Source organism: Leptidea sinapis, chromosome 1 (assembly GCF_905404315.1).
Source record: "Leptidea sinapis chromosome 1, ilLepSina1.1, whole genome shotgun sequence".
NCBI lineage: Eukaryota > Metazoa > Arthropoda > Insecta > Lepidoptera > Pieridae > Leptidea > Leptidea sinapis.
This window is the reverse complement of record NC_066265.1, coordinates 11,402,410-11,427,784: the sequence shown is the minus strand read 5'-3', so window position 1 is coordinate 11,427,784 and position 25,375 is coordinate 11,402,410. Positions and strand designations below refer to the sequence as shown.

Below are 25,375 nucleotides of genomic sequence, written 5' to 3'. Positions count from 1 at the left end.
AACTATTACCGAAGCCACTGATTAAACGAATTAAATAGTCACGATTTGAAATAATATCGTAAATTTTTGTATTTAATGAAAATAAATGTATATTCAATAAATAGTCATCGTTGTCTGGAAAAAAATCGTAATTACTTTTTTTATCATTATGACATACTTAGTTCCTATCACAATATGTTCTTTTCTGCATATTACTTTTACAAAATAATGTCGATGTTTCACATCTGCCAGGCGTTCCGTGACGGCTCACATTTTTTATGAAATACTTAACGACACCCCATTTCAAAAAAAAAAACATAAATTTATTTATTTCTTATCAAGTGCCTAAATACAAAATTGCATGGTATCCATCTTCGATAATAACGAATTTCCAAACAATTTTCCAGTCCCTATTTCAACCCCTCCAAGATCTTTTTTTAATAAATCGATAACACAAATATAAAATATATAATTTTTGAAGTCAAATAAACTTTATTAAAGGTTAATTAAGATTAAACTATGGAATAGAAAATAATAATGATTTACAAAATTAAAGAATAGAAAATAAATAAAAATTGAAAAAGGTTTTTTCACATATTACAGCGCTGGTTATTTTCTGGAGTACCCGAATATATATATATATATATAGCTTTACCGAGTACCTAACGAGTGCAGTAGATACATCAATTTGAATACACTATATATAAGTAAAGGTATTATTTGAGCAATTATATTATATTTAAACCAGTAACTTACAAATTATATAATATTATCAATTTAAAAATACAAACCCCGAAGATAGGACCGACCAGACACAATAAGCAGCTGTGATAAGCAGCGCTGGATGCTGGTTTACGAGCATTACGCATGGACTAGCCTTCGATGCCCTTATATTACCCCCCTCACGATGCCGCCACGAGCCATGACAAGCCCTTCGCATGGAACTACTTCTGCGTCCTAGCTTAAAGGTCTCGTTACCAGACCACAAAATCTTTAAAAAAAAGTTTGTGTTCAATGTCGAGAATATTCATTTTCATAATTCTGTAGTTTAAAATTAATGTTCGGATTTAGGCGTGCTTTTTTAGATTTTCCGAACTATTAAACAGAATAGAAGTATGAGTTTTGTTGAGGTTAAGGACGAAGCATCAGAAAGAGTTTTAAAGTTTCTAGAAAGCAATGTCAGAAAAAAGGACCACCCTCACATTGAAACTGAACTTAAAAAAGATTTTCTCCTGGGAAAAAAGAGAAGTAAACAACAAAGCACTAAGAAAAACCGCAAATCAAAGATTATTACCCGAAAAGAGAAAAATAAATTAGGTTTTTATGACTTCCCCAGAAACTGTCTAAAGTATTCTGATATGGTCCCACTAAATGAACTATGGAATGGTTATATCAGTCAAATGTTAGAATTGGATAAGCCTATTCCAGCTCCATTAGACAAAAGGTGGGAACAGTTTAGTCAAACATTCTACAAGGCAGATTTCCATGGAAGTAGATTGCATGTAGTAAGATCAAAATGTCCAAGTTATGTTGATATAAAGGGTATATGTGTAATGGACACAAAGAATACTTTTAAAATTATATCTGAAAATAATATTATCACCACAATCCCTAAAAAGGAGAGTGTCTTTAATTTCTATGTTAAAAATATTATCATAACTATTTTTGGTAAACATATATGTATTAGACCAGCAGAAAGATCAACAAAGAAATTTAAAAGTCATTCACATCTAGATTTATGAATAAAAATATAAATAATACTAGTTGATTTATTATTGTATATATATGGACCAAATACTTAGTATAGCTTTTTTTTAAAGAATATGTCTGGTAAGCTTCCATACAGCTGATTTTTATTGGGGTTGATAGGTGTGTAATAGGATAATGATAATGTAATAGAAAGTAATTATTCCCTCCTATTTTCATTTTCAACACAGATATTCAAGTATATATAGTAAATATGTAAATATATAATTGTTTACGTAAGATTGTAGCCCTCTTAGTTCTACATCAAATACATATTTTGTCAGTGTCATTTTCTTATAATTTGATTTGGTCCACAAATTAATATTTATGTGGGCTGACTTAAATCTGTTCAAAATATTTAACTAATAGTCTCCTCATCACTACATATAAATAACAAATACAAGGAAGATTAGAAAATTATAAATAGATTTAGAAACATAATATACATTTAATTGTAACTTCATTTATGCCTTAATATTGAAAAAATAAATTATCTTACATTATTTAATTTTTTACAAATAAACTCAAGCACAAAAGTTATCACAAACAGATGCACTTGGGAAGGACACTGCTATATTGATACATTTGTATTTGTATAGCGAATTTTACGCAAAATTGTACGACAACTTTCTATATTTCCCAAACAAATTTCAACATACATCTGCAACGGCAAAACTTTAGAGTTACTAATTTGTTGCAATACTTTTCTTGCTTGCACAAGATCCCCTCTTAGTATATTACAAACAGCTGCTTTTGTCCAAACAGCTACTCCAATTACATCACGCATCTTATCAGAAAATTCTGAAACCAGCTCATGAATCATAGCCGGCTGTAAATGTTCTATAGCCTCAACTGTTTTGTCTAGAAATATCAATGCTTCCGCAGCATATACATGTGCCCATGTTTTATGAATTTTAGAGCAATCTGTTTGAGATAGTAAATCATTAGCACTTACTAAAGCTGCTAACGGATCTTGTAACTGCAAAAATATATAACTTTGTAAGAGTAGTATAAGATTCTTCAATTCACATCTTTCCTTCCAGTTTATAGGAGGCCCAGGGGGAGCTTGAATCATTGGTTCTGTAACATCTGTTGGAGGTTCCTGATTTGGTAGTAATGTTGTAGCATTTCTTAAGCATAATGCAGCAAATTCAAGTGATAGAGAAGGTATAGCAAAGGATTCTCCAGATGCTGAGTATTTCTCTTTTTCTTTAGTCACCAATATTCTTGTATGTGGTCCACTTCCCAGCTTTTTAACAGTAAATTGCTGAGCCTCTTCGCTGCAACATTTTTTGATACAACATTCTGCCAGTCTAACCCATACTTTAGGATTATTGGGATAATGTCTTGCAGCTTCAACCAAACATTCAAATGCACCTTCTAAATTCTTAGTTGCTAATAGAGCTAGTCCTAAATTATAAACATATATTGGGCGATCCTTGCAGACTGTTAACCTCTCACTATCTTCACTCTCCATACTCATAAAATGTTCCTTCAGCGCATTTTGAAAATACTTGGAAGCCAAATATGGCTTTTTCAATGATAAATAAATTACTCCAAGGTTATTATTTATGGCAGCCCATATGTCTTCGCCCTCATTTTTCATATTGTAATTATATTTAAGTGTTTTATAGATAGCCAATGTATTGACAGCATCATTTACATTTCCATTTAAATAATGTTGTTGGGCCATTATGAACATGTTCTCTATTGTATCAAGTTTCAACATAACTTTTTGGCCAAGATATACTTGAGCTCTACAGACCAGTCTTTGAAACAAGTCACACAGTTCATTATTAGATTTTAATGATTCACCATAACTCTTAGCTATTTCAAGTGTTTTATTATATGTCCGTCTGCATAATGTACATTCTAAGAGTAATAAAACAACTTGATGTAATAATTTGGTATCATGAATAACATTAGAGGTTAATAAGTTTTCCAATATGACTGAGCTTTGGTAATAATATCTTGAATGGTAGAGGATAACAGCATAGTTATACGCAGCAAATGGAAGAAGTATTGTTATTTCTTCATCAGGATAAGTAGCTCCTATGATATCAGTTATTGATTTCCTGAATGAATCTATATTTTTCCAATCACTTGCAGCAAATTCAACTACAGCTTTATTGTGTTTTATTCGTTTCAGTAATACAGCATTGTTTCCTACTAAAGTCTCAAGTTCATTTAAACGTTCTTGAGTTGATACGTAGTCGCTTTTAAGATAACTTTGGTAAGCCGCAACAACAATTTCGTCTTTATTGTTCGCCATTATGAAATTGCAATTAATGCAACATAAATAACAAGTGCAATGAATTAATTATAAGTTTAAAGATTTACAAATTACAAAGAATATTTTCATCAACCAAATAACCAAAATACAAATCAAATCAGTACGTCAGTTTACAGATTACAGAAATCCTTTTTTTTTTTTGGATATTATGGCCTGATAACGAGACCTTTAAGCCATTTACAGAAATCCAAATACTGTACAAAGACTATATATTTTATTATTGCCATAGATAATAACATATCTTTACCATAATAACAGTAATAATGAAACCTGCATACATATTGTATAATTTATAATAAAGTTAGAATTGGTATCCTTTAATATTTTAAGATCTTAAATCATCACTTTTGCTCCTCCTGTGTCATATGTATATTTGTGTCATACTGTCGTTTGTGTCATGTCACGCTAAAGTAAATATAATCTTTGGTCATAGGCGTCAAAGAGTATGTAAATACTATATATTAATAAGTGTGACTGTCAACCTCAAGTATCAATTGGAGTCACTGTCATAAATAACAACAATTTTATTTATATTTTACTACTATTATGGTGAATAAGTGGTGACAGGTGAATGTTGTTTCAAATTCGATGAACATATTATTTTCATACTATGACTTGATACTGTTGTTATATTTTTATTTTATAGAGTTCATGCGCTGTTAACTACAACTTAAGTATACACAAGGCTAAAGCAATTGCATATTAATGTAAACTTTAAACTTAGCAATGACTAGGCTAAAGTCTGAATCGGCTAAAAAGAAATGAATCTTGCTAATTGCGTACTTACGTATGTAGTAATGCAACAGAAATGTCTAGACGCTTGTTGTTAATACTAGCAGCTTGTATTGCAGTGTTACACTTTTCTATAATCATTTTTATGCTCAGTCCCCTGTACAGCACTAGAAGTTCCCTATATGGGACTAGGTACGTTTCTCGGTTTGGTTATAAACATCCCAGTGTTGATTGGTGTAAGGAGCTGAAGTTGCGAATTCCACCGTCTCAAAATGTTGTTGCTCTTGTTTCTTATCCTGGCAGTGGAAATACTTGGTTAAGATATTTACTGCAGCAAGCTACAGGTAATTCATAGTGCTCAAGTTTTGTGCATTATAATGACAAATATTCAATGCACCTTTGTTTAGATACTTAATATTTGAAAATTTATTGAATTAGGCGTTACTTTGCGGAAATCCATAATTATACAAATGATTTGAGTCTCGTGCCAGATTTTGGCGAGACAACATGTCCTGAGGATGCCTCATGTAGAGGCGAAACATGTGTCGAATTGTTTTAAAAACAAATATTGGCGGAATTAACACTAAAGAAAACTTAAATCATTTACTTAATATTTGATCAAATGTAAATATTGTTGAAACAATTTCGTAAGTAAGTAAGTGAATTTCGAAACAAGTTAATAAATATTGAAAGTCTTGGGGTGAAATTAGGTTTCAATGTTCTTCTTTTATTAATCACTCATTAAATTAAAAGTTAAAATATTAAATGATTTAGCTATTCATACAAGCAGCTTAGGAACAGAGACATATGTGGCCAGAGGGATACCATTGGAAGGCTCCTCCCCAGTGGGAGGGTCATATGCACAGGACACTGGCTAAATTATGGGTACCACAATGGCGCCTATTTCTGCAGTGAAGGGTGCCATAGCTAGTGAAATTACTGGGACAAATGAGACTAATGTGTCAAGCACAATTGTAGTGCCACACAGAATTTTTGGGTTTTTCAAGAATCCTGAGGGGCACTGCATTGTAATGGGCTGGGTGTATCAATTACCATCAGCTGAAAGTCCTGCTCATCTTGTCCCTTAATTTCTTAAAAAATACTTGAGCAATAGGCTCATCATTTTTTTTATTAATTAAATACCACACCACATTAAAATACTATCTCCTTTTCTAGGAATAATGACTGGGTCAGTATACATGGATTATGGTCTGAAACTACATGGTTTTCCTGCTGAAAATGTGACAGATGGATCGGTGTTAGTAGTCAAAACTCATGAGACACCAACAACAAACAGGAAGTATGATTCTGCTATTCTACTTATCAGGAATCCAAGAGATGCTTTATTAGTGAGTATTTTTGTGTGTCCATACAAAGTGTTTAATAATTTCTGATAGTGTTGTACAACTAAACTTAAGTAACTTACGCTTAACTTTATATTAACTGTTAAATTGTTCAAAGTAAAGTAGGATATAATCCAGGATAGGTTCTATGAAAAATATTCTGATAGTAATATTTCTTTATTGTTCTTATATAATTAAACAAGCAACTTTATGTACTACACATATCTTGGAATTGGCTCCTAAGATATGGATAAATTTACTACATGGGGGGTTTTAGGGGTGGAATCTCATCTAGCTACATGCACCAAAAAGCACTTATTTATGTATGTAGTAAATTTAATTCAAATTTTAACAAGCCCATTCCAAGATATACAATATGTATATAAACAAGTTGCTTGTTAAATTACGGCATTAAGGTTGCCAGTATAGTAGAGATTTTACTATAACTCATATTTTTAGATTTTTGCTTTGCATGATTTTCTATTGTTGTATACACTTTATAATTTACTTAAATTTATGTGATATGTACCACCGTCCCGGCCCACCTGGCTCGGTTGGGTATAGTGGAGAGTAGCTACTGCACCTTCTGCAATAATTCTGTTGGTGATATCGAACATTTCATATTTAAATGTGAGTGCTTTTCGTTTGACAGATTGATTCTTGTCAGTGAAATAGTGCAAAATCAATTGACAGTGCAAGATCCCTCCCGCCGCCTGCGTGATATGTTGAAAAATAGATCCTATTACGTGCCTCTATATAAATTCATAAAAAATACAGTTGGGAAATTATAAGATACCTAATAGAAATACTCAAGACTTGGCCTTAAGGTCTAGATACCAGACCATAAACTCCAAAAAAAAAAAAAATGTGATATGTATGTAAAAGGAGTTTAAGTATGAAATTGCCATATTGGTGTATCAGTACAGGGTACTTTGGATAATAATCTCCTTGGTGCAACATTTCAGAGTAAAACTTTTTCTCTGTGTCACACTTCAAATAATCTTGGACCTTTATAAAATGTCTTTGTTGTGTCCAGGTCTCTTGGCATAAATGACCTTGAGATAAATGTGTTTATCGAAAATGAGGGTAATTACTTCAATCGAAGATAAAAATATTTGAATTCTCCAGTACAAAACAATAATTTCATACCTTTAACCCAAATATTATAATATCCACCCATTTGGCTCTGTATTTAGTTATTCACTTATGTGCAGTGTTTTAATGTCTTCTTGTTTCTGTGTTTATTTCAGTTTGTTTATACGCTGTACAACATGCTTCCATCTTGTAGAAGATCACAAAATTATAATTGCAATATCATTAAACAACTAATCTGGTTAAAATCCTGATGATACTCTGCCTAAAGGTTAGATGCAATAGATTTAGACCTCAGCATAGATTTTGAGTGGTGTACAAAATTAATATGTATATGAATATTGAATGTACAATGTACAAACTCTCTCTCTCTCTCTCTCCTCTGTGACACATTATATGACACCACCCATAATCTACTCGTTAAATTTGTTGAAATATTATTTCATTATATCAGTTTTGTTTTTAAGTCCATAGATCTTCCTGTAAAATAAAATTTTAACTATACTTGGTTACTCAAGTATGTACTCTTAATGGATGTACAAATAAAATTTTGTGGGTAATATTTAAGGTAACACTTTTTTTTATATAGAATAATTTTTATTGATGTGTTATGCATGGTGTATGTAGCCATAATGTATTATTTTTGTGCTTTTATCATCGTAATTCTTAGATATCTTTAAATGCTGGACTGTTCATACTCGACTGTGTACTTGAAATAAATATTTCAACAAATTTTTTTTATGTGTTAATTCTTTGATAATATGATTTTCTTCTTCTTCTTGCCAATTTCTCTGAGCATGCAGCTGTACAAACTGTGTTGGCCTGTTTGAATAATTACGTTTAACATAGATTGATTTCAATTTGAAAATTCATTAAGGTCAAGAACTTAAACTTATGAATGCCAAATTATAGAAACCCTTTTAGCACCACATCGTTCGTTATTTAACTAGAACAAGTTTTAAGAAACTTCTTGGAACATTGAAAATCAAGTGATGCTATGAAAAATTAAATATATCATAAAATAAATGTAGAGTTATCAAGTAGAAGGTATTGAGTATCTGTCATGCAAATATTTTATTAGCTAGCGAAGTATTTGAACTATGCACGCATGCACCTAATGGACGAATATGACTATGACAGCTGTGACAATGTCGAAAAAAATTGAGTTTAGGACTAACCTATATTTTGAGAAACGCACACACACTAAACAAATATTCATGGCCTGTTTTCCAAGACTTCTTTCTTCTTCCAATACCTCTTTTCCCAGCAGGCGTACCGCCTGTCGTTGTGCAATATATGACCGAGGTACGAGATCTTATGCTGTTTGGTGGTTCTCACTAACTCAATGTTCTTCTGCATTCGGACATTCGGACTCGAATAGTAAGAGACTATTTAGACACATATATATATATATATATATATATATATATATATATATACACCTTCACTCAAAGCAGAGGACGTGCCATGCCTGGACCCTCTGAGGATCTTACGCCTTCGAAAAGTAATAGGTCTCGAGGATATAATTTAAATATCGGCACAGTAACACGTATCCTAGTTAGTAGTCTCGATTCTCCTCCCTAACTTATCAGTTTGAGAACAGGCGCGCTAGCGCAAGAAGGGGCACAATAGAAATCCTAGGATTTAAGTGCATTGAAATCCCCAAATAATAATAATAATAAATCTAGACTTATAAATTATCTATACTAGTAACAATCAATCCATTAAGGCACACTCATTCTTAATTTAGTTTACTTCTTTTGTATCTACTTGAGAAGAAAGAATGTATTTATTATGGAATGAACATAATAATCAGCAGTAGAAGTTCTGTATCAACAAGTTCATACATAATATAATATTGTTAGTACTAAGTAGTACAAAAGGAAAAATGACAAAATATTAAAGTCGAATTCACAATTCTGTTAAAGTTTTTTTTTTTTTTATGAAAATAAGGGACAAGACGAGCAGGACGTTCAGCTGATGGTATTTGATACCCCGGCCCATTACAATGCAGTGCCACTCAGGATTATTGAAAAAACCCAAAAATTCTTATCGGCACTACAACTGCGCTCGTCACCTTAAGACAATATGTTAAGTCTCATTTGCCCAGTAATTTCACTAGCTACGGCGCCCTTCAGACCAAAACACAGTAATGCTTACACATTACTGCTTCACGGCAGAAATAGGCGCCGTTGTGGTACCCATAATCTAGCCGGCATCCTGTGCAAAGGAGCCTCCCGCTGGTAAAAGTTAAAGCCTCCCACTGTTAAAGTTACCAGTGGGAGGCTCCTTTACACCGGATGCCGGCTAGATTATGGCGCCTATTTCTGCCGTGAAGCATTTCTGTGTAAGAATTACTGTTTCGATCTGAAGGGCGGCGTGGCTAGTGAAATTACTGGGCAAATGAGACTTAACATTTTATGTCTCAAGGTGACGAGCGCAGTTGTAGTGCCGATAAGAATTTTTGGGTTTTTTCAATAATCCTGAGCGGTAATGTAATTAAAGTAAATGTAAAGCGGCATTGTAATGGGCAGGGCGTATCAAATACCATCAGCTGAACGTCCTGCTCGTCTCTTCCCTTATTTACATTAAAAAAATTATCTATCTGTTGTATATGGGTACTATTTTGCAAACTTTTTACTTGGTTTGATTTATGTATATGTATACTGATTAATATATGGAATTGTTTTTAGGCTGACTTCAACAGATTACACAAAGGTCACATTGGAACAGCACCTAAGTCTGCTTTCAAAAGAAAATCAAATGAACACAGATCAAGTGGGTTTTCATTCATTATTATTTGTGTTACAACCTTAGATAATTTATCCGTCTCGATAGAATATAGATCTATAAATATAAAAATGAATTGCTGTTCGTTAGTCTCCCTAAAACTCGAGAACGGCTGGACCAATTTGGCTAATATTGGCCTTAAATTATTTGTGGAAGTCCAGGGAAGGTTTAAAAGGTGAATAAATATGAAAGTGTTCGGAAATATAGTAAAAACAACAATTTTGTTTTTCCTTTGATGTGTCCCCCGTCGTCCGATATTTGTTTTGTATGGACATAAGTTCTATGAGAGAATTTATTGACGCACGGTTTGACAGTTCTGCTGTGTAATAATTTCATTACAACAACAGGGAGCATATTTTACGAACTAATTCTTGATGTTATGATATATTACTGACAAATTCATAAAAAAACATTATTTTATTTATTATATACAGAACAACGTCTGTCGGGTCAACTAGTATATATAATATAATAGATAGATAGAATAGCTGTGAAAACGTCAAAAAAAATTGAGGTTGACAGTTAACCTCTATTTTGGGCAATGCACGCACTATCTAGATTATAGACGTATAAATTATCTAAGGTAACAAGTTGTATTGTGTGGGCAAATAGTCTGAGGCACGCTATTTTCGAATGGATGGTAGATAGATTTTGACGTACAATAGGTGATTTTAAATACTATTTTGAATAAAAATATTTGAATTTTAATTGTAGTGGTAAGAATGTTTCCGACAAGCCAAAGGAAGCTTCCACCTTCGCACGACACGCCACAAGCTAGGATATCATCCCCACCATCTGGATGTATGGCGGTCCTCCACAGTGCGGTTTTCAAGGAGCTTTCTCCCTCGTACTACGAAGCTGTGGAATGAGCTTCCTTGTGTGGTGTTTCCGGGACGATACAACATGGGTACCTTCAAAATAAGCGCGTAGACCTCCCTTAAAGGCCGGCAACGCTCTTGTGATTCCTCTGGTTTTGCAAGAGAATGTGGGCGGCGGTGATCACTTAACACCAGGTGACCCGTACGCTCGTTTGTCCTCCTATTCCATAAAAAAAGGAACAAGCATTACGGGTCCTAAAGTGAGGTCGCTACTACTTCTACTTCTGTTCTCTCCTGTCTGGCGTTTGAAAATTAAAATGTATTTTTAATATACAAATGATTTAAGTTTTCTTTAGTGTTAATTCCGCCAATATTTGCTTTTAAAACAATTCGACACGTGTTTCGCCTCTACACGAGGCATCCTCAGGACGTGTTGTCTCGCCAAAATCTGGCACGAGACGTGTTGTGTCTCGCCAAAATCTGGCACGAGACGTGTTGTGTCTCGCCAAAATCTGGCACGAGACGTGTTGTGTCTCGCCAAAATCTGGCACGAGACGTGTCGTGTCTCGCCAAAATCTGGCACGAGACGTGTTGTGTCTCGCCAAAATCTGGCACGAGACGTGTTGTGTCTCGCCAAAATCTGGCACGAGACGTGTCGTGTCTCGTTTTTGGCGAGACAACACGTCCTGAGGATGCCTCGTGTAGAGGCGAAACACGTGTCGAATTGTTTTTAAAAGCAAATATTGGCGGAATTAACACTAGAGAAAATTTAAATCATTTGTATAATTATGGATTTCCGCAAAGTAACGCCTAATTCAATAAATTTTTTTTTATACTTTTAATACACAAAAAATAATAATAATGTGTAGATACTTTATTGTGAACAAGTTGTAAATGCGACATTGCCGAAAGAATTTTTTGCTATTCAAAATTAACTCTTATTACAACTTGTGAATGGTAGCTATTACTTTAAATTTCAAAATTAACATCAATAGTCAAATAACACCTATGAGTGGTGGTGGTGCCAAGTACGAAGTAAACAAGTCAAAACCTTTTATTTTAGTAGAATTTTAAATGTCGTGAAAAGTCATATCTCTGCCCACTGGTGAGAACATTATATTACCAATTTTAGTATTTCTTTTTATAATTCTTAATATTACAATTTGTTGTGTGGATTTTTCTAGTTTATATTTTATTATAAACTAGCTGAACCGACAGACGACAACATCTGTACGTTGTTAATAATGTACAGAACAATCTGTACATAATAAATAAAATACTGATTTTTTATGAATTTGTCAATAATATTTCATAACATCAAGATTTCGTTAAATATGCTTCCAGATCTTATAATGAAATTGTTTCACAGCAGTCCGTCAATAAATTCTCTCATAGAAAATATGTCCATTCAAAACAAATATTGGAAATATAAATAATAATTAGGGGTGGAATTTTGTAAAATCCGTTCATAGCTGACCTCTACTCGGTGAAAAGAATATTCCTACCAAATTTCACATCTTTAGCTCTAATGGTTCCAGAGATATCGTGATGAGTGACTATATACGTGGAAATCTCTTGTATATACATAGATTGTGATTACAAAAAGTTTAATATTTTTTTGATAGTTGCGAGTATTATACTTAGTCAATAAAATATGAATACAAACTCTACTAGTCTAGTCCTAACTAGGATTAAGAATAGAGGTTCTAGCATACCCGCAAGTTTAAATGGGGAGAGGCCGTCATCTTAATTATTTCAAGTCCAGGCAGACACTTCATAAATCACCAATCATAAGTATCGTTTGCATATTCATGTGACGCAGACTTTAATATCGGGTACCGCCCCTTTTTCAACGTGCGGACTTGCGTGAAATATTAGTTTTTTTTTATGACAGTAAGTTTAAATGATGGTAACTGATACGCCCTTCCCATTACATTGCAGTACCTCTCAGAACTCTTGAAAACTCAAAAATTTGTGAGTGCCACTACAATTGCGCTCGTCACCTAGAGACATAAGATGTTAATTCTCATTTGTCCAGTAATTTCACTAGCTGCGGCCCGAAGAGACCGAGACACAATAATGCTTACACATTACTGCTTGACGGTAGAAAAAGGCGCCGTTGTGGGCTTGGGTCCCAACCCATAATGTAGCGCGCATCCTGTACAAAGGAGCCTTTTAATTATATTTTAGTTTGTCTACAGGTTGGTCAAAATACGTATCTGTGGAGTTGACGGGTTGGGAGAGCATGCACAGGATGTGGCTGACCACTTTCAAAGGCCCACTTCATATAGTGTTCTATGAGACTCTGGTGCGGGACACACGGATGACGTTGCAACGGACTCTTGACTTTCTCAACCACACCGTAGACGAAGTAAGTTAAGTGACACTAGATTGTTGAACTTATCATCTCTCTATGTTCTGTATCAGTTTTGGGTTCATTTACCACCAAGTGAATATTTCAATCATAATTTACATACAATAAATGAAAAACAATATAGGCATTGTTTTGTTTTTTTAAACATAGCAAATTGTTGAACTGCAAGTTGACCAAGCATACAAGATTTTATGACGACGCTCACTCGAACGGTTAGGTACAGTTGGAAGAGCACTCGCACTGAACGCGAAAGGTCGTGGGTTCGAGTCCCGCATCGTTCATAAAATTTTGTTTTCCAAATTTTATTTCAATATAGGTATTTGTATATTATTAATAGAAATGAAACTCCCAGCGCGGTAGGCAGATATTATGTATATATATTATATGATTGGTGATGATGATAGATATATCTGAAGGTTTCAGTCCAAAACAAATTTCACAATCGGGTGTCCAGAACGTGAGGTGTTTTTAATCTTGTTTTTGACATCAATTATATGAGTAGTAAACCTTACCGAAGAAGGAAATTGTAAAATATACAGCGTGGCGCTACTATACTATAAAGCTGTGGAATGAGCTTCCTTGTGCGGTGTTTCCGGGACGATAAGACATGGGTACCTTCAAGAAGAGCGCGAACACCTTCCTTAAAGGCCGGCAACGCTCCTGTGATTCTTTTGGTGTTACAAGATAACGTGGGCGGCGGTGATCACTTAACACCAGGTACGCTCGTGTGTTCTCCTTTTTCGATAAAAAAAAACAATGGCGACATTAAATGAACACACGGGTAGACCTACTTAATCTTAATCGTAAAAAAATAGATTTGAAAAATTAGAGTAGGTAAGTAATTGAAATTTCCAAACAAAAAAATCACTTATACATTTAGGAAACAAAATTTTAATCACCCTTACGTGGGCTCTATTCACCTACGAGTTCCGACGGCTACGGCGCCACGTGTAAGAAATAGGCGTCAGTGCCTCACGGCTACTATGAAATGAAATTTTATTTGCAAGAAACATTGTACTTAAGGCGACACTAAATGCCGGCGACCTTGAGCGATATGAGTCTACGGCTCCTATAAAACAAAGCCAATATTTTCAAAATTTATGCGTCGAAAATTTAACATTTTAACAGGCGCAAATTGTTTAATTGCTTACAATCCTCATTATCATATCTGAATAAATGTACCTACATAAAAAAAGTAAAATCTATAAGAACAACTTTTATGATAGTAGTATACTAAACAAATGCATGATGCTGAGAAAAAACTTGTTTAACTGCAAAGAAAATTGGTAGTTCATAATAGCTCTGGAGTGCTAACTTTGACCAACAATAAGCATTAGCAACCTACAAGTAATACTTAAGGGTATGTGTAACATGATAAAGTAGTGTTCATAGCTCCAAATCCTATATTTTCACCTCAAAACTTGTCTAAAAACACCTTGTTTGCGTGTTTTCTGTTTACCCTTCGCCTTAAGATGTTAACATAATAATTATTGATAAATACAGTATGTTTCGTGAATTGACATGCATGCATGACTAGATTACTTACAGGGTGTTCTGAGATAATGTTGTGAGAAATTTATTTACCTAGGTGAATTATGAATTTTTATTTTTGGCTTTATTTTTTTTGTGATTACGGTTAAGTACCTATTTGTGTATATTATTAGTATTATTTACTGCCATTGTAGCTGTATAAATTTTGTCATTCATTAGTGCAATTCATTCTAATGTTATTTTAACTTAATTATACACTTGAAGCGTTTTGCTTCCCGCTTCATCATGGGATTGGCTTGTGGAATAGATAATAATAAATAAATCCTTTATTTTGCTAGAAAACATGTAACAATGGGTGTAAATAGTTTTAAGGTATCAATTTTTTCGGCAATGCAAAATTATTATTAAGTATTAGTTCATTTTTATTTCATTACAAATGATTTTCCCAGGTCTATTTTGACCCGACAAGCGTTACTTTTGATGAGCGTGACAGTTGATTCTCATTCAATGCCCACAATATAAAGTACTCAGCACAGTTAAAGTAGTTAATGTCTTAATTAACACGTATTTTATGTCTTACATTTGACCACCAGGAGGACATGAGTTGTGCGTTGGCGTACAAAGAAGGCATCTACAGACGAAAAAAGAAATACAAGGACTTTGACCCATACACACCAAACATGTACGTAGCCATACAAACTGTTTGGCACAACGTGCTCAATATGGTCATAGACTACCAGAGAACTGTTCAGAATGTTACTTACTAATGAACCTAATACAAAATACTCAAACTGGAAATCGAGTGATATCAATCAAGTTTGCGAAATATTTTGTCGTGTCTATAAATATAGATTTCCGCGATTTTACTGTAGGCCTTGGTAACAGAACTTGACGGTGAGCTATATCTATGTTCAGGTGCGTAAACCCCCGTGGGTTCACGTCACTTGATGATGGACGGGCGGACTGTTCCTCTGAATTTGAGGGTTTATTGTTATAACAGAACGAATGGCGAACGTAGATTTATTGTTATTTGACTTCAGTTAATTCAATGACACCGCTCAAAGTTCATACTGCGGCTTACATAAGTGGTATGATCCTATAACGTAAAAGTATTATTTACAAGAAAATAATTTGTATTACACAACTGAATTTATATTTAGCAATCACCGGTACCAGGTGGCAAGGGCCGCCAAAATGCTAATTGCGATAAACGATAATATATAAGAGAAAAGTATAATATTTATGGCGCCTTTTATGAGGCGTGGAACCGTCCCCATGAAAATGTAAATCAAAGCCGAGAAAATAAGTTACTACATGCATACATACACTCAACACTGCCTTCTTCCCGTAGGAGTAGGCCGAGATAACAGAACGTCACTTCGTCTACATTAATTACTATTTTCATAAATGCTCGCCTGTCGCGCCTCTTTCGGCACAGTCTAGTCGTTAATATAGGCATGCAGCGCTCCATTCACATAGTTTCCCTGAGTCACTCTCCTTTCAATATCTCCCTTCACATCTTCAGTCTCTTGTAAACATGCTAAAACATGTTTTCATTTTCGATCCTGGCTCCTGATCGGAGTGGCTGGCGTGGAAATTGCTGGAACTATAGCCTACAAAGAACGAAATAGTGCTCTTTCCAGCCATGCTACATAAAAGTGGACTTTTCTACTACCCAAAGCACTTCCACACAACCCACGCAGCTTATGCAAAGCGTCATTGCGCTCAATTAACCGGAGGTCACAGTTTAGCTTAGAAAATATTTTTATGTATTTATGTTGTGACCATGCACTAAAAATGATCCCGCGCAAGGCTAGGGCGGCACTACTTACAGATACCTACGCCATATTTAGGTACCAAATTTGGTTAAAATCTAAACATGGGTTTAACAACAAGATTATATATTTTGGTACCTAGCTATATTAGCACAAATAGGAATGATGTTCCCTAAGTCGAAAACAAGTGCTCATTTTATAGCGGCAATAACAAAATCCTATAGGTAATTTTTGTATGGACTATAGTTACTATTTAATATGGTTTAAGATGAATGTTGTAATGTTCTATTATCTACACTCATGCTTTAAATCCTCTATTAAAGATTCTGAAACAGTTAGCTTATTGCCAACATTAAATACCCAATGTTCTAATAACTATTACATCATCCAAAAGAGTGTTGTAATGTTGTACTGAATTTCATAACAACACTCGTATGTTTTTTTTTAATCCCTTCATGCGCAAAGAGTTTCAACAGACAGCCACGTTCTTATTACTCGATGCGTGGTATCTGTATGAATTTCAAAAAAAGAACATTTTCGTTTACGCGCGTTCCACACTACCAGAACGTCGCGCGCCGTAAAAAAGTAGGTTATTCGAATCCCCGTCATTTTTCTTCGATATTTTTATTGTTTTGTTTACAAAAAATGAGCGATTCATTTTAAACGCTGCAAAAGAACATTATATTCGAGTGAATTTTAATTATTGCACTATACTAAATGTAAATTACTACTAAAATAAATAATTGTTTCATTAATACTTAGTTTATTTGTATATACTCAGTAATGAACGATATTAGGTTACTACTAGGACTGGTGTTTTAATGTTAGCAGTAAGCTAAATGTTCCAGAATCTTTTAGAGGATTCATATTCTGGGTGTAGATAAAGTCTTGTATGCAACTGTTGATAATTAGGTATTAAAACACTCATGTAATACTATTATCCACATTCGTGTTTTAATACCCCTTATTACACAACAGTCGCATAAATAACTATTAACGGCCTCAGTTTATTAAGTGTTTGAATTTCTAGTCATTAAATTAATAACAATGTTACTATTTTCCAACGATTGTGTAAATATGTTTAATAGTTTCATAAGTTTACAATATGTTAATGTTTTGTATTTTTTGTTACTTTATAATAATTTTAATAAACGTTGTACTCATATCAAAGGATTTTATTTATATATATATACCTATTGCTCAAAACATCTTGGGAACAAACTTTTCTGTTTCTTAGCGATACAGTCGCTGTGTTAAGCGGCCGAATTAAGACGGTCGCGCGGACAGACCGGTTTTGGATGCAATACGGTCGCGTAGCAGAGAGCCTCGCGACCGTCATTTTTGATACGAACGGACTGTCGTGTTAACGTAATATTACCTTTGTCAATTGAACTTCACGAATTAAATTTATTAATTACAGTCTACTTTTTAATTGGACGCTAAGATCTCCCTATCATTCAAGACCAGGGCACTGGGCGCCTACCAGTGTATTATACAACTAGGTCTAAAATAATTTATGTTATTTATACCTTGTTAATTTTTTATTTATTATTAGTTACATTGTTGGCCAAGTTGCAACTATATGGCCGTAGATTAAGGATAAGGTCTCCGCTGCGCTCCAACTAGATACCGCAGGCGTAGTCGCAAAGAGCGGCAACTAATACTTCGCCCTAGTGGCTTATACTCGAGCCAGTCTCGAACGTGTGACGTTGACGTGCCACATGTTGTGTTACACTTTGCTAATAATTGAAACTAGGATGACGGATTGCGTAGTAAAACTTTGTAGAATATAATACTACAAGAAATAAGAAAGACACTGGGATCACATATCATCAGTAAGTTTTTTGTATTTTATTAATTTCATTGTAAAATCAAGTCAAAGTCAACCTGCCACGCACACAAGCATCTAATAGTTGCCGTAATAAAAATGCTATTGTTCTTAGGTAGTGCGGTATCTAGTTGGAGCGCAACGGAGACCAATCCTTAATCTAAGTATATGGCTTTATTTTAATACATAAATAACTATGGTGCTTGATAATACACGACCTCACATTATCTCTGGAACTTGCTCTATCTCCTCCCTCACGCTCGTCCTGTTGCATCAGTACGGCTTAGTTTCATAACCGTTTTTTTTATATTTTCGTGCTATCACTGGTTTTTTCTGATGTTTTCATTGTTATTTTTTGACTTATGTTGTAAATAGTTCTGTAGTTTCTGATGTCCCGTGTCGCTATTATTACCAGTAAAATAAAATCTTTTTTACTTAAGCCAGATTCTTTCATCATTATTATAATAATAATCAGCATCACAACACAACGTCAAACTAAATCTTTTTTTATTTGTTCGTTATAATATTATCCTAATTATTAAGCTTGTTTTGCACACCGTAACAAAGCGACGATGCGACGTCGGTGGTAATATAACCGGGAAGTAACAAAGAATATTGGGATGAAAGGTATATAAGGGTAATAAATAAATAAATAAACAAATTACTCATAAAACTAAATATGCTTTATTTCATTCACAATTGTGTCAAACGAGTTTGCACTGTGTATATGGAACAGAAGTTACTCAAAGTTTATCGTTTACGTTATAAAATATATGTAAATACCAACACATCCACGGCTCTCAAATAAATTAACGCATTTTTACACAAAGCGATGTAGAGGCTATATAGTTATTGCTTTATATTAGGGCGACAGCGACACCGAGGCGATGCGACTCGAGGTACGAACTATTGTTAATGATGAAAGTTAATAAAATAACTTAAAAAAATAAATGAATAGCGAATATATTATTATGTTCAAACCTACGGACTGGTTGAGACTTCGTGTTTATACAAATAATAATTATAAAGTGTACCTTGAAACAAACTGAATCTATGTCTCAATGCCATCGTTTTCATGGGCTAGGAAATGTTTAACGTCTAATTAATATTATCATTTCAATAATTGTTTGTCTAGCCACAGTGCCCCGGGTGTCCATACACAAAACTATACAATAATTATTTTGGCAGATGTGTCTATGAGTTTCTATGTTTTAGACAGATAAATATCAGTGGCTCTGTCTACGCGGCGCGTTGTCAAGCTATTGTCATGTGTAGTGTTGTACACACCATTCACAAATTGAAACAAACACAACGGCCCGCCTCAAGTCTATAATATATACTTCACCAGTAAAATTCAACCTCATATAACACGATATTAAACTCTTAACATTATACAAAATTATCACAAAAATCAATAAATTCAAGACCTCTAACTCCGATATGATAATATACAAACATTTTGAACGTGGCACGAATCTAATGTGTTTTAAAATACTTAGCCAATACCGCGGCTTAAATACAATATACAAAGCGGGATAAAGTGAAAAACAAAAAAAACAAAGTGAAAACAAGTACATAATATTTCCAAATCGACAAACTTCAATACAAAACAAAAGCGGTCTCTTTGGAAGGAGCTAAAAACTAGAAAATATTAACATAAGAAATACAATAAAAGATACATATACAACAATGTTCGGTTTTGCAGCTAGCGCGGCCGTCGCCACCATATCTAGATCAGTCAATATGGCGACGCCGCGCCTGCGCACGCGCGCGCACTTACGGGACTACTTTACTCACGTACTGTAACAATCGACGGGGCTTGACAAAAGTGCTAATGAGTTGCTAAACGTCAACATCAAATAGTATCTTAGCCCAGTCCAGTGACCTCTACTATATACCACTGGATTGGCAGCTGTCAAAGTGCTTTTGTGCCTGTTTGATATTCGCCATTTTGGCGCTGTTGGCCATGTAGCGAGAATTTGCGGTATTAAAACTAGTATCTCTAAAACTAAAATCAATAGATGATGGGAAACTATTTACAAAAAAAAAAAGTGTACTTTATAACGTGGAATATTGAAGTAAAAATAACACGGAAAAAGAATGAAATTAATTCAAAATGTAAAAATACTTCAGAGTATTTTACGTTCCTTCGCAGCAATTTGTATCATCATACGTCAACATTAGTTCTCTGGACGCTCGCGAGTGGCGCTTCAAATAGGCACAGAAATTTGCTGTCAAACATATGGAACAGCCTGTCCAGTGGTATTTATAAAGGTCAGTGGCCCATTCCTATTGATGAGTGTTTTCGCGGTTTCATTCTAACTTCTATGTACATTAGTTTATAATAACGTTACGTTCAGATGTTTTTTATTTTGTAAAAATTAGTTTCAGTCATATATATGACGTTTTCTTGCAAATAATGCTAGTCAATGTTGATAATTATATAATAAATATTGTGTATAGCATCTGGTATCTGGGTGCATGAACAAAAGAGTATCATTAACTTTGAAGATAGATGTGAACTCAACGGCAATAGCGTTGCGTCCTCAGTGTGGCGCGTAACGCACCGCTCACAAACAGCCCATTATAAATTTGTAGAAACAAGATCAACAGCTCAATATCAGCCTTCGAACATTCACTAAACACCACCGGCGACGAATTTCTCTAATTTTATTTTTTTCCAACGTCGAATGACAATTAAGTCACTATACACCTTAGATAATTTATACGTTTAAGACAACAGGCCTGGTTTATTACTTTAGTGTGCATTACAGCTACGTCTTACTCTCGACACGTTAGTCACTAGTGTACGTGCGTTGCTGAAAACAGAGGCTAACAGTACGCCGCTATTTTTTTCGACGCGTTTACAGCTGTCACAGTTTATCTAGACGTATAAATAATTTAAAAGGTTTATAGAGTATAACGTTATACCTATCCTTGAGCTAGTTGGAGGGCACGCAATTCGTCGCGACACTCCATATAATTTACCTACATATCAAACCGATCACTTAAGAGCTGAGGCGAGTGTGAGAATATAATCAAGATTAGTATAAAACTTCGAAATTTAAAATGACTGTAGGCGGATAAACAAGTTCGCAGCACTACAAATATACACTTTTACAAAACATGGCGTTATGTAACAGGTGCCGCCTACGGCTTTTAAATTGGGAAGGTCACACAAATAAGCCCTGCACCGAAATCTCATAATTTAATAATTACTAATGTTTTACAGCGAGAAATAATTTAATTATTATAGAAATAACATACAATGCATTTTTTTGCTAAAGAGAAATGTTATAGTATAGATGGCAAATAATAAAAATGCAAATTCTTCAAAGCGTCGTAACACGACATAAACTAATATATTTGCAAATAAGTGTAGTACCAACTCCAAATCCACATTTGTGTTTTAAAGGTAACTATAACACAAATGACTTTCTCATTGTTACCACAGATTGGGAATAGAGCGACCGCCTTCAGATTATTAAATAATAAATTTTATTGTTGATATAACATCGTAACCTTATTATTTACAAAAATAGGCGGCTGAGTTTCTTGCGCCCGTTCTTCTCAGGTCTGAGGCATACTTTTTCGAATGGGTGGTAGTTTTTGAGATTCAATAAGTTGTATCTTATTATCCTATTTGGAATATAAATATTTGAATTTCAAAGCGGCTGGACCAATTAAGAAGAAATTTTCAAGCAATCTACAGACAAGCCCAGAGAGTGATTCTGTGTTGACGCGTGATAGCTATCTGATGAACAGAATTTTTAATCGGGTTTTTGGCAAGGTCGTCAAACTACAGCTGTATAGAGCCAACAATTTCGCTAAAATCACAGCGTAATCGACCCTAACGTGTGCGAACTATTAGGGTATTCATTTACTGACTAGCAAAAAATAATTAACTACAACCATTTTAATTTTTTTTTTTTAATATATATTTTTATTTATGCGCAATTTTACTATAAATTATTGGATAATATTTAACCTACTGGGTCAGATGATTATTAATTTACAAACTAGTAAACAATATACGTCAATCATTTGCCACAGAATATGATCTATGCGCTAATATTTTACTGAATATTTACTTGAAGCTTCTAATAATACTAGCTCTATGTACACTGTAGTATTTGTGTTGCAATAGAGAGTGAGAGACATTTGGCTTAAAGGTCTCGTTACCAAGCCATAAAATCTTATAAAAAAAAGAGGATGATAACGATGTTTTTACGGGCGATTGACAGGTGACGTAAGAAAATGTCAAAACACGTAATTTAAAACATTGTTCGATTACACTATCTCATAATTTATATATGTGGTGAACAATTATTTATTAAAATATAATATTTTTGGAGTTTCAGCTAATTAATCCATATTATTACGTTTGCTTACCTGATACCTAGTAAGTAAAATATCATCTGGCATTACGTCAATATCAATGATACACATGTCATAACTCTTAATTTTTTTTTATATCGTCGTAAAAACCAACTTCTGAAGTTGCCATAAAAAAAGAAAAATATTTATTACAGTCGTGTGAAAAAGAAAAATTTCTCTTTAACAAAAAATTGCGTTGCAAATGTGAGAAATGTACAATTTGTTGCCGCCTCTTGTGTTGACAACATTTATATTTAATTATTATAGGCACGGATTATAAGATATGGTTGGTTCCCGACTGCCAGCAATGAGGGATGAACCAGAGCGTTTTCTAAAGATAGAAACCTAGAGATAATCCATCATATTAGAAACATATTATCACTATATATTTTGAAGCTTCAGATACATTATAGTATTTTATATATTGTATACATATTTATCTCTGGTGAGATGTTTCATTTTTCCTTCAAGGAATGGCAAAGGTACACCCAAACAGCCAACGAGAGGAAATTGAATTACAAAATATATCTAGCAGCATGTTAGCAAATTATAGTAACAAGTTTTTTCTTTAGTTCACATTTAAATGTTTAGTCTAATGGTTTAAACATGAAAATATTATGTATTTAATATGGTATGTATATTTCTACATAATATTTCTATGAACCTGCCATACTTAACCTAAATTGAGTAGTCTGTGGCACCATAACAACTGTGCATTTTTGGGCCATAGAGTATAGACTTCTTCAAACTCATTACAGTCTATACTTATATTACTGATTGTGGTTGTATAATGTCAGATAAAAGTCGAGGATTAGAAAAAGTATATAAATGATATAGTGTAAAATGTAAATACTTTAACGAAATATCTGATCTTTTATCTATCTGTTTTGTACAATAAAATATAGAATAAATTAAACTTTATGTTTTATTTAATACTGGCAGTTGGGAACCATAGTTCCTATAAATAATTTACGATATCAATTATTATGCATATTATTAGCCAAATAATGAAGACCAATTGACATACAATGCTTGTATATCGTCAAATTTAGTTCAGTTCATTAGTTACTTTGAAGACTAGTGTCTATTGCGCCGCGCTCACTTTTTAATTCTTCTTTTAATAAATAACCAGCATATCTACTGGCACAATATTAATATAAATATTTGTTTTTACATGATCTCCCAAAAATACATTTTCTAATATATTTTAATCATCGGTAATTGAATGTGAATTATCATTTGGAGTAGACATTTTGGTACTTATTTGAAGTATCCAACATTATATAGATTTAACACAACTCGAACTTTTTTTATCACTTTACAAAATACAATTGTTAATTATGAAGTAAAAACTTCTTAAACATCATTGTGATTTGAAAGTCGATGAAATAAAAAAGAGATAAGTAAAAAGAGACAGATACGATTTAAAGTGGGAGAAAATGAGAAAGGAAGCATAATACAGTCTTTTGGTACCAGGCGATTATAGATTAAGAAGAGATTGTATGACGCGAGTATACCTTAATATATTCTGACGACTTAAAAGTTCTCTCGACTGTTTCATTTGTTTGTGTCACTTTATTTCTTTTTATTTCGAGCACTGATAACTCAAACCAAAATACAATAAAATAAGAATATTTAAATCATTTTTCGATATACTTGATTAAAAGAAAAACCGCCGTAAGGTTAATACGGGAATAAATATTCTTGATGTAGGTTAGACCTCCATTTTTTCGTTTTTTTTTTTACGACAGTTGACGTGTTTCAAGTCGTTTTAAACGCATGAAACGAAGAAATTCACATCTACAGATAATGTCTGACTGATAAATGACAATTTTAAAGAAATATTATTCACCATATTAACTTGCGTTAGTATCTCAAATAATTTTGTATGTGGTTATGTTATTTTAAGCAACACAATATTTATTATATAAGTCGATTGGAAAATAATTCAACGATTCTGATGAATACTGTACACAAGTGCGTTTAAGTGACCGTTTTAATATTGTGCCAGTAGAAGTGACGTATTAGTTGCTGCACAGTTCGTTAACTATTCGAATTCCAAGCTTTCGATGTATAATTAGATTGACAGTTTGGTGTTTATAAATCGTAACATTAACGGACAACATGGTGTCTCGTCGGACGTGTGACGTCATAGTCTATGACTCATATGGGATCTGTTCATAATTCGTACAATACAACAGAAAGAGAAAGCGAACAGTCTAGTTTACCGTCACTCGGATCGATCGAGCGACAAATTACCGGAGTGGCGTAATAATTTGTACAATAATGTTAGAGGGTGTGGTGGGACGGCGCGGGGGGCTGCCGCCCCGATCACAACAGTAATATAAATAGCAATCGTGTTAGGATATCGGAAGGGTTCTCCACTCGGATCGATCGAGCGACGAATCTTCGGACTAGTAATAATAATTTGTACAACAATAACGGTTAGGACAGCGTTGAGTCGATCAGTTCGCGGACGACCGGCGCCGGACTGCAGCCGGGTCACCGCAGCACGCGGCACCGGCGGCAAACGCGCACGGCGCCCACCTCGCCCCACGAGCTCATCTCCGAGCACGACCCGCAGAATATCCCGCCGCACCGCCTGTTGTACAACAAAGAAATTGGATCATCAATATTACATACCTACACATTTTAATAAACATTATGCTAGGTACACTTCTGAATTAAACTGTAAATTCATTTGACTTTGAACGCTGCAGTAATAACCGCGTTGAGT

General features: G+C 34.0%; 4 protein-coding genes across 6 annotated transcripts in view; 2 read left to right on the top strand and 2 right to left on the bottom strand.

The window, feature by feature from the left end:
- The first annotated feature begins 749 nt into the window (after positions 1-749).
- On the top strand, positions 750-1,739 carry LOC126967334 (ribonuclease P protein subunit p29). Its single transcript, XM_050811794.1, has one exon. It carries the CDS (start codon positions 1,095-1,097, stop codon positions 1,719-1,721), a length of 627 nt encoding a protein of 208 aa, XP_050667751.1. The 5' UTR covers positions 750-1,094; the 3' UTR covers positions 1,722-1,739.
- A 433-nt stretch (positions 1,740-2,172) lies between these two features.
- Positions 2,173-4,126, bottom strand: LOC126966719 (CCR4-NOT transcription complex subunit 10). Its single transcript, XM_050810944.1, has one exon. The coding sequence runs from the start codon at positions 3,995-3,997 to the stop codon at positions 2,297-2,299; it is 1,701 nt and encodes a 566-aa protein (XP_050666901.1). The 5' UTR covers positions 3,998-4,126; the 3' UTR covers positions 2,173-2,296.
- A 467-nt stretch (positions 4,127-4,593) lies between these two features.
- Positions 4,594-17,589, top strand: LOC126967194 (WSCD family member AGAP003962). Its single transcript, XM_050811678.1, has 5 exons — positions 4,594-5,094; positions 5,927-6,099; positions 9,879-9,963; positions 12,995-13,164; positions 15,252-17,589. Exons 1-5 carry the CDS (start codon positions 4,827-4,829, stop codon positions 15,423-15,425), a joined length of 870 nt encoding a protein of 289 aa, XP_050667635.1. The 5' UTR covers positions 4,594-4,826; the 3' UTR covers positions 15,426-17,589.
- A 1,333-nt stretch (positions 17,590-18,922) lies between these two features.
- LOC126966448 (myotubularin-related protein 4-like) overlaps positions 18,923-25,375 on the bottom strand; it is a 117,060-nt gene continuing 110,607 nt past the window's right edge. For all 3 annotated transcript variants that reach the window (XM_050810507.1, XM_050810493.1, XM_050810500.1), the window contains one exon: positions 18,923-25,240. In XM_050810507.1, the coding sequence (XP_050666464.1) occupies positions 25,141-25,240 (100 nt within the window). In that variant the 3' untranslated portion in view covers positions 18,923-25,140. The remainder of the gene's footprint in view (positions 25,241-25,375) is intronic.

Excerpts from the sequence above, each read along its gene's own strand:
- LOC126967334 (XM_050811794.1), top strand. The coding sequence starts at position 1,095 with ATGAGTTTTGTTGAGGTTAAGGACGAAGCATCAGAAAGAGTTTTAAAG.
- LOC126966719 (XM_050810944.1), bottom strand. The coding sequence starts at position 3,997 with ATGGCGAACAATAAAGACGAAATTGTTGTTGCGGCTTACCAAAGTTAT.
- LOC126967194 (XM_050811678.1), top strand. The coding sequence starts at position 4,827 with ATGTCTAGACGCTTGTTGTTAATACTAGCAGCTTGTATTGCAGTGTTA. Across the intron at positions 6,100-9,878 it reads ATCCAAGAGATGCTTTATTA|GCTGACTTCAACAGATTACA; the intron begins GTGAGTATTTTT and ends AATTGTTTTTAG. Across the intron at positions 9,964-12,994 it reads ATCAAATGAACACAGATCAA|GTTGGTCAAAATACGTATCT; the intron begins GTGGGTTTTCAT and ends GTTTGTCTACAG.